Here is a 16,116-nt window from a genome sequence, read left to right on the forward strand (position 1 = left end):
ATGAGAATCCCACAATAAGGGAACACGATCTCTGCTTTGACAAGACGTGCCAATGGCAACCGCGTCTCGAAACATGGAGCGGCGGACACAAAACGGTTCGGAATTATGACCGATCAGACGTGATGTCATGCTACAAAAAGTTGTCAGCAGATTGGACTCATGTGAAATTATATTCTCTCCGTGGTTGTGTATGGTGTGTGTGACAGGTCCGGATACTATCATCGCGTCTGAAGACTATCTTGGAGATCGGAAAGAAGGGAACCCGCCTTGCAATGCCGAAGACAATCTGCGCGCCGGACTCCTCGTCATTGAAGCCAGGTTCAGGGGCTACTGAGGGAGTCCTGGACTAAGGGGTCCTCGGGCGTCCGGCCAGTTATCCATGGGCCTGACTGATGGGCTGTGAAGACACGAAGGCCGAAGACTGTACCCGTGTCCGGATACGACTCTCCTTGGCGTGGAAGGCAAGCTTGGTGATCAACTATGAAGATTCCTTCCTATGTAACCGACTCTATGTAACCCTAGATCCCCCCGGTGTCTATATAAACTGGAGGGTTTAGTCCGGAAAGGATATACTCATTACCATAGTCATACAGGCTAGACTTCTAGGGTTTAGCCATTACGATCTCGTGGTAGAACAACTCTTGTAATACTCATATTCACCAAGATCAATCAAGCAGGAAGTAGGGTATTACCTCCATAGAGAGGGCCCGAACCTGGGTAAACATTGCGTCCCCTGTCTCCTGTTACCATCGACCTTAGACGCACAGTTCAGGACCCCCTACCCGAGATCCGCCTGTTTTGACACCGACACCCGACGCATAAGAGGGGTTGTCAATCCCTCCTCGGGAAAAAGATAGGTTGGTTTGTATGAGTTTGGGTAAATAGATCTCGCAGAAACACAAAAAAAATAAGTAAAGAAAAAGTGCAGCAAGATATTTTTGGGGTTCTGGAATAATAGATCTCGAAACAAATGCGGCAAAAAATAGATCGAAAAGCAAATATGATAAAAGATAGACCCAGGGTCGTAGATTTCACTAGTGGCTTCTCTCAAGAAAATAGCACACGGCGGGTAAACAAATTACTGTTGGGCAATTAAGAGAAGAACTAATAATTAGGACGATATCCAAGGCAATGATCAATATATAGGCATCACGTCCAATATTAGTAGACGGACTCCTACCTGAATCTACTACTATTACTCCACACATGGACTGCTATCCAGCATGCCTCTAGTGTATTAAGTTCATGGAGAACGGAGTGATGCAATAAGAATGATGACATGATGTAGACAAGATCTATTCATGTAGGAATAGACCCCATCTTGTTATCCTTAATAGAAACGATACATGCGTGCCTCGCTGCCCCTTTTGTCACTGGGAGAGGACACCACAAGATCGAACCCATCACAAAGCACCTCTTCCCATTGCATGAAAAATCAATCTAGTTGGCCTAACTAAACCAAAGATTCGGAGAAGAAATATGAGTCTATAAATAATCATGCGTATAAGAGATCAAAGAAGACTCAAATAATATTCATGGATAAAAGTCTGATCATAAACTCGAACTTCATCATATCCCAACGAACACATCGCAAAATGTCATTACATCAAATAGATCTCCAAGAGACCATTGTATTGAGAATCAAAAAGATAGAAGAAGCCACCTAGCTAGTGGCTATGGACTCGTAGGTCTATGGTGAACTACTCATGCATCATCGTAGGAGCACCAATGAGGATGATGAACCCCTTCGTGATCGTGTTCCCCTCCGGCAGAGGCATAGGGCTCAAGATTGAATCTCGTGGTTCTGGAACTTGCGGCGGCTGGAATTGTGTTTTGTCGACTCACCTAGGGTTTCTGGAATATTTGGGTATTTATAGAGCTGAGAGGCATTGGAGGAGACCCCCATGGGCCCCACAATCCATCAGGGCACGCCAGGGGCCTCTGGTGCACCCTGGTGTGGGCCCCACATGCCTCCCCCCAAGTGCTTCCTTGGCCCCCAAGTTGTCTTCTGGTCCAAAAAAATCTCCAAAAAGTTTCGCTACGTTTGGACTCCGTTTGGTAGGGATATTCGGTGAAGTAAAAAACAAGCAAAAAACACCAACTGTCACTGGGCACACTATGTAAATCTGTTAGTCCCCAAAAACTATATAAAATTATTGTAAAATGATTGTAAAACACCCAAAATGATATTATAACAACATGGAACGATTAAAAATTATAGATACATTGGAGACGTGAGATCCATATTTTTCAAATACTTATTGATCATTTTTAGAATATATGATGAACATTTTTATAATACATATTGAACTTTTTTAAAATGTATGACGAACACTTTTTGGAAAACGTAAACCATATTCTATGGAAAAACAAAAGAAAAAAAATGACATTTATGTTATTTTTGTAACTTCTGTAAGAAAATATATTAAACTGGATGAAACAATGGAAGAAACAAAAGTGAAACTGAAACAGTGGGCTGGCCCGCCAAGATGTGCCTACAGCGAAGGTCATCTATTTGTGGCACACGTGCGGCAAATAGTATTCACCCTGCTACTCAGCCCCGACTCCTATTGGGCGCCCTCAACGCGGGTTACAATGTAACCCACGAACCGGTGCACAATCCTCGATCCTTGGCTTGACCCAGTAGCATTTTTTTTCCTTTATTTGAACATTCAAAAAACAGACGTGTGAGTCAGATTCAAAGTCTTAGCTTCTTGGTGTACTTTCACCCGATTTAAATAACTAGGTAAGAAAACTTGTGCCTAGTTACTTTTTCCATGTTGTTGTGGGTCTTCTCTGTGTAGTTTTCTTCGGTTTTATTTGTTTTTCCTTTTTTGTTTTGTCTTTTTCTATTCCATTTTCTTAAATTTGTGATATTTTAAAAACATTGTCAACCTTTTCAAATTCATGAACATTTTCTTAAAATCGATGGATATTTTTTAAAAAATTTGTGAAAAATTTCAAATGCGTGAATTTTTTCAAATCGTAGAACTCTTTTCAAATTCGTGAACCTTTTGATTTTATTTCAATTCACGAGCTTTTTTCAAATTATTGAACATTTTCGTCAAATTGGTGATCTTTTTTCCAATCACTGAATTGTTTTCCCATTTTTCTGAACCTTTTTAAATTCCGAACTTTTTTAGCAAATTCGTGAATTTTTTGTTTCAAATGGAAGAAAATTTTCATTTTTTGTGAACTTTTTCCAAACAACTGAACGTTTTTGTCAAATTCTGGAATTTATTTTCAAATCGATGAACATTTTCGTTTTGTGATTTTTTTTGTCATATCGATAAAGCTATTTTCTAGATCCTATGAACTTTTTTCTCACTTGCGTTCACTTTCAAATTTTGTTCACAATTTTTTCAGAAAAATTAAGTTTTTCCAAAACAAATTCAAATAGTGATACAGCGGCCGTGGGTTAACACGGGCCATGGGGAGTAATGCTAGACCCATGGGGTGTTTAAAGAGGGTTTACAGGGTGGTTAAGATTGATTGGTTGAGAATTCATTAAGTAAGGCAGGCCACCAGTTAAAATCAGGCGGCAATTAGTGAAGGCCTTGCAGCGTGGGGTGCTCCTAATCGGTGCCTTTAGCACCGAGGAAACGATATGGTGCTCACTACAATGCGTATTGGACTGCCCACAAACGCCAAGCGTGCAGACTGGTATTATAGCACCAAAATGCCCCCAAAATATTGTAGCAACAAGGATTCAAACTCGCGAGCTACATTCCTTCCATAGTTAGGCTAACCACTGGAGTATCACGATCATAGTGAATCTTTGCACCGCAATTGTTATAAGAATAATTCTAGCCGCGCTCTTTGTGTATGAGTTATAATTTTGAACTATTTGAGGTTTTATTGAAAAACATATTTTTCTTAAAAAACTTGTGAATAAATTTGAAAGCTCACACATTTAAAATAATCACGAACATGAAAGAAATGTTAGCCAACTCAAGAAAATTTCACAAATTAAAAAAATTTCAGAACTTGAAAAGTTCACGAATTTTAAAAATAGTTCATAAAATTTGAATATTTTTAAATAAATATTAAAAATTTCTTCAAAGTTAAAAAAATCATCGAATTCGAAAAAGTTCACCAATTCTGAAAACGTTCATCGATTTTGAAAAAAAAAGAGTTCATCAATTTAAAAAAAGTTCACCGACTTTGAAAAAACAAATTCATTAAGGTTGAAAAAAGTTCGTCGATTTTGTAAAGAAGTTCATCAATTTTAAAAGAGTTCATGATTTTTTTTAAAACACGAATTTGAAAAAAGTTCATCCATTTTGAAAAACAAAATCATTGATTTTGGAAAAAGGTCATCAATTTTCAAAAAGCTTCATCAATTTTGAAAAATGTTCGTCCATTTTGAAAAGAAGTTCATCAATTGAAAAAAATCTCAAATCTTTAAAGATAATGAAATAATAGAAAATAATAATAAGAAGAAAAAACGTTCCAATAAATAATTTAATAGAACAAGAAAAGGAAGGAGAAAGAGAAATAAGAAATAAGAAAAACAAAGGAATAAAGAAGAAACGAGGAAAGATGATGTAATACAATGCATTAGGTGACCATGGTGGGATGGTTAGGCCAGCTAGCGGTGTTTGTAAAATACATAGTAATGGGTGCCTGAAGCGTCAAATAGGAAGCGCCTCAATCGTGGTCCGCGAAAGTCCGCAACTACTATTTATCACATTAAGCGATGCAGGCGTCAGATCTCGCTGAAGGTTTCTCCTTCCTCACATTGTATTTGGCCAACTAATTCGCACACACAGAACATAGAAAAATAGAGACGAAATAGGATATGTGGGAATTGATCTGTGGTCTCCCAGCAGATACTAGACGCTGCTAGCCCTGCGCTAGGCCACGTCCGCGGTAGATAAAAGCGGCGCGCCTACTTAAGGATTCGAGCCGGTTTTCTTTGTTTCTTTTTGTTTTCTTTTGTTTATTTTCTTTTTTCTTCACCATTTTTTCATTCTTTCATTGCATTATTTTATTTTATTTTATTTTTTCTTTTCATTCTTTTTTCGGTTTTGTTTGTTCTTTTGGTCATTATTCTACATTTTTTTGCATATGTCAACAATATTTTTCAAATACACGTCCAACATTCCTTCTTCATTTTTGTTTTTCTTTTGTAGGTAATAGCTATCATTTTTTACTCTACATTTTCGTATATGTCAAAAACAATTTTTAGTAAGTGATCAACATTTTTTGTATAAGACTTCAACATTGTCCGTACAGTTATTCAACATTTTTTTAATACTTTTTTAACATTTCAATACTTATTCAATATTTTTCAAATACATGTTCAACATTTCTAAAGTAGTTGTTCAACATTTTTTAATACTTATTCAACATTTTCAATGACTTATACAGTATTTTTAATAGTTAATCAACATTTTTAATAGTTATTCAATATTTTTCAAAAAGTTGTCCAACACTTTTTAAATACACGCTCAAAAATTCTTAATACCTATTCAATATTTGTCAAATACTTGTTCAACTTTTCAATAGTCATTCAACATTTTCAAATACTTATTCACCATTTTTAAAATACTTGTTCAACATTTTTTAATAGTTATTCAACATTTTTTCAAGACTCGTTCAACATTTTAATGCTTATTCGGTATTTTTTGTGTTTGTTAACCGATATTATTTCGGGGAAAGCATGGGAAAACCGAGAAAAAAACACAGAAAAGGCATGTTGAATTAGACGAGTAAAAATGAAGAAAAAGAAAAATAAAGTAAAAACAAGGAAAGAAAGTAAATATGGTAAAACGAGGCTCATCTTTCTTCTAATAGGCCGCGCTCCCCATCGTGTACAACAAGTGGAGTTTGTCGCAGTGGCTAGCAGCTCTCGGAAGCAACCAGTCTATCCCAGGATCGATTCCCGGTGAGCAACCCTCTCGGCTGGCTTAATGCGAGGAATAGGGGCGTCCGCGAAAGTGCGTGGCTTTTCCTGTGTGTGTGTGGTTTATCGGGCCATGGGTGCAGGTTGGCTAGGCTAGGACAGGCTGCAGCGCTGGCGGAGCTCGGCCGGATTGGTAGGACGTGGCCCACGAGAAGTGACTGGGCGAGGCTGCAGCGGACGCGTGGGTAAACCATGCCAGGCGAGCGGCTGCGAGGCCGATGCGGGTTGATGGTAGTGCGGTGCATATTCGAACATCGTCAGGCAAAGGCGGTGGATGGAAGGGAGACGTAGGCGTCGATGCAGATTGCCCGAGCAGCGGGGATGGCGGCTGGAGCCCAGATGCGGTCGGGCGCCATGGCGTGGCTGCGAGCTCCCGCTCCTGTCCAGAGAGAGATCAAAGATGAGATGAGAGAGAAGATTGGGGCGACGACGCGGCTTACCGACGAGTATTGATTGCGCTCCGGCGAGGTGGAAAGGCGGCGGCACGCATAACTGCAGCGGGACGAGGGAGATCCGCGGCGGAGGCGAGCAGTGTGACGTGCACCTCGGGAGGACCTCGGGCTTGGGCGTGAGAGATCGAGCGAGGCCCGCGAGGCGTTGGCTACCGCCGACAGGCCGGCGGGCATGTCTGGTGTGGGGTCAAGGCGATGTGAGCCCTTGGATGATATGACCGTGCAGATCTAATGAAGGACTAGGGTTTTAGAATTTGTAATGTTATCTGGCTAACCTTTTCTGAAAAAATGATGATAAATGAATATTGTTTTGCTGATATTTTTAGTTGTGACGTGTGATCAAATGATGGTAGTTTCTCTTTGTTTTTGTTTAAAAAATATCTTCTTTGCAAAAGTTGTCATGCTGTTCTGAAAAAAAGGTAACCCTCAAATAACTAAAACTACCATCAAAACATTCGTAAATGTCACCCCTCCTCGTCAACGTTCATCCGATAAGAGGGTCATTTGAGATTGGGGACTAGGAATCCTAATTTGATCTATGGAACCTGTCATTTTTGCTAGGGAATGATCATTCATATACGAAAGGGTGGGATGGCTTAAGTAGGTTGTGCTAGATGGTTGGGCTATTTAGGAAATAGGAAAAATAGTCCATGCCATTTCATTTAGCAAAAACCGTTTATTTATTTAATTCACTACTACACCTCATATATTCAAGCTTTCAGGTATAAAATCGACTCCTATTCGGATGAAATTTGGAATGCAGCCTTGATATACTGTAACAAGATAACACGCAAACTTTTGACTCATTTTGAGAACATTTAATTCCCATTTGTAAAATAATTTGAATCGCATCGCACCACCATGTGCGAAGTGTCTAATTGGTCTGCGAGGAGAAGGTCAGATGACTAGGGGTACTATTCACGTTTCTGGAGAACCATGAAATAAAATAGGGTTATAAGTTCAATAAAAACACCCCATAATACGGTATAAAGGCAATGTGCTGCCGATGCAATGTTGATGATGCCACGATGATGCATAAACAATAATAATGGCCACTATAATAATTAGGGTTACTTTCGGTTGTACAAACACGTGCGCTGCCGCAAATTTAGCTCAGTCCTCTACGAGTCGCGATGCTTTACTATTGCCACATCTGGCGCTGCCACGGGGACCCTTGGGGCTGCCATTGGGACCCACCGACGACCATGGTGTGACCATCGAGGATGGCCTACGACCAACAACTTCAACTGGTGGCGTGACATTGATGTCCGCGTGCGCGACGACCGCTATGTCTTGTTGCGCACTCTATGCCAGGGAGGCACCATGCTTAAATCGCCAAGGCTACCTGCTCCAACCACCTGCATGTGGAGCTGGACCTGCGAGGGGAGCTCCTACAAGCCCATGCCGTCATGCTAGAACGGTGATGACACTATGCTACGATGGGTGGCATGGGATATTGGAATTATCTTAGCTGCGGGCTGCAATTAGCTATGCCTGGAATTGCATTTGATGAGGGGTGGTTCTGGAACGGCGGTTACCTCTTGCTAGGATAAGGCGCGAGATGCTAGAACCGACCCCCGACGTTGCTACAATTACGTCACCCACGTGATGTAACAGGTGTACAGAGACGCTTTGACTACGGTCATGATGTGCAGGAAACAGCCTGACGATATGCTGCGATAGTGGCCTCTCTATGTGCTGGAACCAGCGTCGGGGGATGTGACGCCCCCGATTCGACCGTACACTAATCATGCACGCAAATGTGTACGATCAAGATCAGGGACTCACGGGAAGATATCACAACACAACTCTACAATATAAATAAGTCATACAAGCATCATAATACAAGCCAGGGGCCTCGAGGGCTCGAATACAAGTGCTCGATCATAGACGAGTCAGCGGAAGCAACAATAGCTGAGTATAGACATAAGTTAAACAAGTTTGCCTTAAGAAGGCTAGCAGAAAAGTAGTAACGATCGAAAAGGCAAGGCCTCCTGCCTGGGACCTCCTAACTACTCCTCGAAGCCGAACTCCACGTAGAATCATCCTCGGGATCTCTAGCTCCTGGACTCCAGCATCTGGTTGCGACAACCAGGTATACAAAGGGGAAAAGAGGGAGAAAAGCAACCGTGAGTACTCATCCAAAGTACTCGCAAGCAAGGAGCTACACTACATATGCATGGGTATATGTGTAAAGGGCCATATCAGTGGACTGAACTGCAGAATGCCAGAATAAGAGGGGATATCTAATCCTGTCGAAGACTACGCTTCTGGCCACCTCCATCTTGCTGCATGTAGAAGAGAGTAGATGGTAAGTTCACCAAGTAGCATCGCATAGCATAATCCTACCCGGAGATCCCCTCCTCGTCGCCCTGTTAGAGAGCGATCACCGGGTTATATCTGGCACTTGGAAGGGTGTGTTTTATTAAGTATCCAGTTCTAGTTGTCATAAGGTCAAGGTACAACTCCGGGTCGTCCTTTTATCGAGGGACACGGCTATTCGAATAGATAAACTTCCCTGAAGGGGTGCACCACATAACCCAACACGCTCGATCCCATTTGGCCGGACACACTTTTCTGGGTCATGCCCGGCCTCGGAAGATCAACACGTCGCAGCCCCACCTAGGCTCAACAGAGAGGTCAACACGCCGGTCTAAATCCTATGCGCGCAGGGGTCTGGGCCCATCGCCTATTGCACACCTGCATGTTGCGTACGCGGCCGGAAGAAGACCTAGCCTAGCAGGCGTTCCAGTCCAATCCGGCGCGCGCCGCTCCGTCGCTGACGTCAAGAAGAGGTTCGGCTGATACCATGACGTCGAGTGCCCATAACTGTTCCCGCGTAGTTGGTTAGTGCGTATAGACCAAATGGCCAGACTCAGATCAAATACCAAGATCTCGTTAAGCGTGTTAAGTATCCGCGAACGCCGACCAGGGCCAGGCCCACCTCTCTCCTAGGTGGTCGCAACCTGCCCTGTCACTCCGCCACAAAGTAACAGTCGGGGGCCGTCAGGAACCCAGGCCCACCCCTACCGGGATGGAGCCACCTATCCTTTCAGCCCCCTCATCAGAATCACTTGCGGGTACTCAACGAGCCGACCCGACTTGAGTCACCATATGTGTCATGTATATAAAGTATATAGTATATACCCGTGATCACCTCCCGAAGTGATCACGGACTAGTAGTATAGAATGGCAGACGGACAAGATTGTAGGGCCACTGATGGAACACTAGCATCCTATACTAAGCAGTAGGATAGCAGGTAAGGGTAACAACTGTAGCAACAATGACAGGCTATGCATCAGGATAGGATTAACGGAAAGTAGTAACATGCTACACTACTCTAATGCAAGCAGTATAGAGAAGAATAGGCGATATCTGGTGATCAAGGGGGGGCTTGCCTGGTTGCTTTGGCAAGAAGGAGGGGTCGTCAACACCGTAGTCATACTGGGTAGCAGCGGCGTCGGTCTCGGTGTCTAACGAGAGAAGAGGGGGAAGAATCAATAAATATAATGCAAAGATAAGCATGACGATGGAAGACATGTCAATGCGCGGGGCTAGGTGTGCCCTAATGCGGTAGGAGGTGGTACCGACGAAGGGGGGAAACATCCGGGAAAGTATTCCCGGTGTTTCGCGTTTTCGGACAGATGAACCAGAGGGGGAAAGTTGCGTGTTTGCTATGATAGGGATGTGTGGCGGACGAACGGGCTGCGTATCCGGATTCGTTGGATTTTTCTGAGCAACTTTCATGTAGAAAACATTTTAATCCGTGTTACGGATTAAAAGATATGATTTTCAAAAGAATTTATTAATTTCTAGAATTTAATTAATTATTTAACTTAATTCGAAACTGGATTTATGACATCAGCATGATGTCACGCTAACGTCAGGAGTCAACAGGGGTTGACTGGTCAACCTAACATGTGGGTCCCGCTCGTCATTGACTATACTAACTAATCATGATTAATTAGTTTAATTAGTAGTTTAGTTTAATTAATCAAAATTAATTAAGTTAATTAATTAATTAATTAATTATTTTCATTATTATATTTTTTAATTCTTTTTTTTATAAAAACGTTCTGGGGCTGGTGGGCCCCGTTCGTCAGCGACCCGGGGGCTTAACGGGCACAGGGTGCGGGTGTAAAGGGTGCCGGGTGCCCAGCCCATTTGGGCGTCTGCCCAGACCACGAGGGGGGCGCCGGCGACAGTAGGGCACGACGAGGCCGACCGCCGGAGGTGGCAGTGGCGATGCCACGGCGGGGCGGCGTCGGGGCGCGGCAGCAGCGGTGGAGGGCGGCAAAGGGGCGCGGCGGCACGGCCTCAACTGGGTGAGCGCATGCGGGCGCGAGGGGCAGGGCCGTCGCAGGTGTGGCGAGCTACGGCGCGGACCGAGCGCGACCACGGCGGGGCAGTGGACGCAGCCGGTGGGGCGCGAGCACGGGGCGGCCTGAGCGCGGGCTAGCGGGGCGCGGTCATCGCCGGCGAGGACGCCACGGGCGCGGGGTCAAAGAGGGGAGAGAGAGAGGAGGAGGGGGCTTCCTCACCCCACGTTGCAGGGGAACAAGCGGCGAGGCTTGAGGTGGCTGCTGGGGGGGAGACAAGGGAGCGTTCCGGCGACGTGGCTCCTGCGGCGGGGTCCCGGGCAGCGTCAGCGTCGCGGCGAGGAGGCGGCCAGGTCAGGGAGGGAACGGAGGAGGTGACGCGGTTGGGGCGGCGCTGACGAGGTCCGGTGGCGCCGGGGACGGCTTCGGGCGACGGGTTGCCGCGGCGGCGCCGATCCAGTGGGAGGGAGAGGGAGGAGTGGATCCAGGGGGAGTGGGGATCGTGGGGGGAATGGGTGTCGGTTAGGGTTACGGTGGGAGGGGGAGTGGGTTAGTAGGCAGCGGGTGGGCCGGCCTGGCGTTGGCCTGGTGGCCCAGTGGCCAGCTGGGCCGAGGCCCAGCGGGGGGGGGGTCTTTTCCTTTCTTTTCTTTTTTTTACTTTTTATTTATTTTTCTTTTCTGTTTTATTTCTAGTTTCTCTTTCATTTAGTTTTCATCTAATATTAAAATGATCCCTAATTTAGTAATACATTAAAACCCACTACAACAAAAGGTTTTACCCCAAAACAATTTAGTTTAGTATTTTGTTAATTATAAAAGCATTTAAATATTGGTCTTTGCTACCGTTTTATTCACCTAAGGGTATTTAAACATTTTATAAAAATGGGGTTTCTTCACCATTATTAGCTAGGGATTATTTGTCACAAATAGAACATTTTAGTTTTAATGTTTGAAAACTTTTGCCGTTTGACTTGAGTTTGAATTTTGAATTCGAACGGGATTGAATCATCGTGAAACTAACAATAGTAATTGTGGTGACGTGGCCTCATTAGCAGAGGTTTACTGTAGCTTAACTATCCGGGCGTCACAAGGGACGCTGCCACTGGGGTCGGCCCATGTTGCGACTAGCATTGGGAGGACAAGATAAGTTGGACAACATGCTGCAACTAGGGCGATGGACCTGCGTGAGCTCGCTGTTGGGTGGTGTTACTAGTGCGGCCTTGGGGGATGATATGAGCAAACCGCATGGTGCGACGAGCTCGCATAGTGGTGTGCATTGTGTGCAAGGCGGAGTGGAGATGCGGTTATGGGAGGGATTGGGAGTGTGCAACTACATGACTAAAGGAAAATCAGGGAAGGGTGCATCCAATGGTCGTGCGAGTTCGGACCGGACGGCTCAATTTTTAAGACGGAGGTTATTGTGTATGTAAGAGATGAAGAGAACGTATATAGTTGGGCCATAGATTTACCCGTGGAATAAACACTACAATGCCACCTTTATAAAAGAGTATCATACTATTTTTGTCAAGAGGTAAGTTTTAATCTCAACCACTCATCTACATCGAAGTTTTAAACCTTTTAAAAGAGGGTGTACTAAAGCACATGTCATACTCTGTATGCTTGGTTGTATGGCTCTGAACTGTGTATTCACTTGGTAGTAATAGTTGGCACTTCTTTCTCCATGATGTTGACTTCCTACTTTCTCTTTTCAATATCTTTCATTGATTTTGAATACTACAAGATGCTGCTTCATGATCTCTCCATTGTGCTACATTGCAGTCGTGTTGGATATTGTGCCTTCCTTATCTTTCAATCTTTCCTTTTATTTGTGTTCTGTTGAAAATATGTTGTTAAAACCTTGAAAGACCATCTGATGCTATGAAACTTCCGTTTTCTGAACAAATGTAGAGCATGGGAACAAATTTAATATATTTTAGTTAAATAAATAAGAAATAAATCATTTCTCATATTTCTCAAGTACACTTACAATTGGGGGTTAGTGAAAAAAATGGGATGCTAAAAATCTTAGTGAAGATTAGGTGTTAGGAAATGGGGAAAAGAGGGTATCAGTGGCTGCGGTTAGTGAAAAAGTAATTACAGTATGAAAAAGGTAGTTGCGTCTATATGTGTTCCATTCTTCAAGTGTTATCTCCTGCCATAATGCAATGTCATGACCTGGTTCGTGCTGGGCGAGCCAGGGACTCGCAAAATTTCTGCATCCTCTGCTGGTGGGGGCCGCCAAATAGTGTCTCGCACGTGCCGCAATGTCATCACCGGGAGAAGGTTGTGACCTCGACAAGTAATCTCTAACTGCATTTGATATAGAGATAGTTCATGTCAATGTGGATTTGCGGGGATGCCACTATGTTACACTTGTTTAAGCAGCAAGGTAAAGTATCATTTACGCCCAAGAAATTTTACAAATTAGAATTTTTATCATGACTCATGAGATTTTCTTTAACGAATGAACTCTTTACTTATGATGCCGCAAAATTTCGATCAAACAAATCTTTCCAGTTTAGTTATGTAGATGGTGGGATGCCAAAAATCTGAAAGGGTGATTGATTTATTTCCTACACTACAATTTTTTATCTAGTAGCGGCCGTGATATTAGTTTCCACTAACTGGTCCAAGTGGTTGAAAAAACAAACATATACCTGAAAGATGTGACACCAATTCTTAAAATGATCCTTCACATTAATCGACAACGTGATAATGCATATTTGGATTACCTCCCCCCCCATGTTTGTAAGAGAACTTGAAAAGGTTGGGACATTTAAATGATTAGGTTCCTTTTGGTAAATTAGCTTACCCTTCTTTATATTCTAGACTTGGCGTGGTTGGCCACACATTACACTTATTTAAGTTCTAGACTTGGTTTGTCTACTTGCATATTTCCTTATTTATTCAGACTTCCCGACACTCTTCTTTCAATGGTATGACTAGTCCCTCAACAAGGAGGTGCATGTCGTGCCTTCATCAATCTCAATATCTATTGATGCGGTGTTTCATATATTCTCATAGAGGTGCGTTGTGCGTTCGTAGGGATGAGCATGTATGTTGGTCTATGTGTGTTTTTGTTTGTTTGCTTGTGTGTGTATGTGTGTGTTGTTTGTGTCTATGTCTCACTATGTTTCCAAATAAAAATGTCTTGACATGCTTCCAACCAAATTTTAAAATATGCCAAAATGAAAATGGTGATAAATTTTTTATTTCCATCGAAAGTAGTTCGATGTAATTACACTTCTAATGATTTTCTATTGCTTGAAAATGAAGGTCCCAATGCACTCTGTTGATATTCTAACTGTAGTTTGAACTAAAAATGTGCCGACCGATATTTATGTTGTATTAATGCATTTGAAGTTTCATGTTTCTAAATTTATGGACTCAAATACTAGAGTACAAAGTTGAACAATCAACAACTGGTTTATAAACCTCGATGTTATACCCTAAATGTGATTAAAAGAGTAGCTAGAAACATGTGCAATAAAGAAAAAAAAACAATGTCTAGCAAAGTTCATCACAACCAAATGTTTGGCATAAATGAGAAGGGAGTAATGATTATAAAATACAATAATTATTTTGTAGTGACGCATTCATAGCTTCCTCCAGTTGTGATTGCGTTCCCAGAAAACGCTTAATTATAGATGCACTTTTCTTTTGAGTTGGCGTGCAAAAAAGGTAAATCTTAACAAACAAGGTGGAAACATACAATTGATAGAAGCACGAGGACAATACTATTTTGTGATTTACGTGTGTTTGTTAAGATGAATACATCCATCTAATCTTCTGTATTTCTTCCATGGTTCACTATTGATCCAATAACGACGGTGCTTGCGTGCCATTGATACGTCTCCAACATATCTATAATTTATGAAGTATTCATGCCATGTTTACAACAATTTTATATGATTTTCGACTGACGTTGTTTTCAGCAGAACTACCGTGGTGTCGTTTTTTGTGCAGAAATAAAAGTTATCGGAATGGGCTGAAAATTTACTGTGATATTTTATGGACTAAAAGAGACCCCCGAAGCACAAGAGCTAGGCTAGGAAGTGGATGAGGAGTCCGCAAGCCCTCTAGGCGCGCCCTACCCCCTAGGGAGGGTGCCCCGGGCTTGTGGGCCCCTCGAGCACCCCCCCTTGATGTGAGACCAATGCCAAAAATTCTTATAAATACCCAAACCTTCGAAAAGAACCTAGATCGAAAGTTCCGCCGCTGCAAGCTTCTGTAGCCACAAAAAATCAATCTAGGCCCTCTCTAGCACCCTACCGGAGTGGGCCATCATCACCGGAGGCCATGGAGGAGGAAGCCGGAGGGGGCCATCATCACCATGGAGGCCAAGGACCAGAGGAAGAACCTATCCCCATTTAGGGGGAGGCCATGAAGGAGGAAGAACAAGGGGGAGACTCTCTTCCGCTCTCTCTCGGTGTCGCTGGAGTGCCGCTAGGGGAACCATCGCCGCAGTGATCGTCTTCATCAACATCACCATCTTCATCACCTTCCTCATCTCTTTTAAGCGGTCCACTCTCCCGCACCCACTGTAATCCCCTACTTGAACATGGTGCTTTATGCAACATATTATGATCCAATGATTTGTTGCCATCCTATGATGTTTTGAGTTGATTTCTTTTGTCTTTTGGGTTGATTGATGATCTAGATTGGTTTGAGTTGTATGTTTTATTTTGGTGATGTCCTATGGTGCCTTCCGTGCCACGCACACGTGAAGAATTCCCGCTGTAGGGTGTTGCAATACGTTTATGATTTGCTTATAGTGGGTTGCTAGAGTGACAGAAGCTTATACCCGAGTAAGGGGGTCGTTGCGTATGGGATAAAGGGGACTTGATACTTTAATGCTATGGTTGGGTTTTACCTTAATAATCTTTAGTAGTTGCGGATGCTTCCTAGAGTTCCAATCATAAGTGCATATGATCCAAGTAGAGAAAGTATGTTAGCTTATGCCTCTCCCTCGTATAAAATTGCAATAAAGATTACCGATCTTGTTAACAATTGCCTAGGATAATTCCGCACACCGATCCATCATTATTCCACACTAGCTATTTATAATATATAGTAATATATTCTAAATTTATGTTAACATCACCTATTTTTATATTTTAGTTCTTCGTTATCATGCAAATCTATCCTCTTCATACCCACAACGTAGTTTTATTTCTCGTTTCTAGATGGAAGCAAACGTTCGGTGCACGTAGAGTCGTATTAGTGGCAGATAGGACTTGAGAGAATACTGATCTTACCTTTATCTCCTTGTGGGCTCGACACTCCATACTTGTCACTTCCACCTTTGGAAATTGCTACGATGATTCCTTGCACTTGGGGATTATCAAGCTCTTTTCTGGCGTCGTTGCCAGGGAACAATAGCGTGGGGTTGATATTCTTGTGTGTGCTTGTTTGCTTTCTTCACTAAGTAGATTT

General features: G+C 43.0%; 1 protein-coding gene across 2 annotated transcripts in view; it reads right to left on the reverse strand.

Moving 5' to 3' along the window:
- Positions 1-12,628: 12,628 nt before the first annotated feature.
- LOC109732149 (uncharacterized) overlaps positions 12,629-16,116 on the reverse strand; it is a 41,405-nt gene continuing 37,917 nt past the window's right edge. For both annotated transcript variants that reach the window (XM_020291344.2, XM_020291343.2), the window contains exon 4: positions 12,629-12,990. In XM_020291344.2, the coding sequence (XP_020146933.1) occupies positions 12,826-12,990 (165 nt within the window). In that variant the 3' untranslated portion in view covers positions 12,629-12,825. The remainder of the gene's footprint in view (positions 12,991-16,116) is intronic.

Source organism: Aegilops tauschii, chromosome 5, assembly GCF_002575655.3.
Source record: "Aegilops tauschii subsp. strangulata cultivar AL8/78 chromosome 5, Aet v6.0, whole genome shotgun sequence".
Lineage (NCBI taxonomy): Eukaryota > Viridiplantae > Streptophyta > Magnoliopsida > Poales > Poaceae > Aegilops > Aegilops tauschii.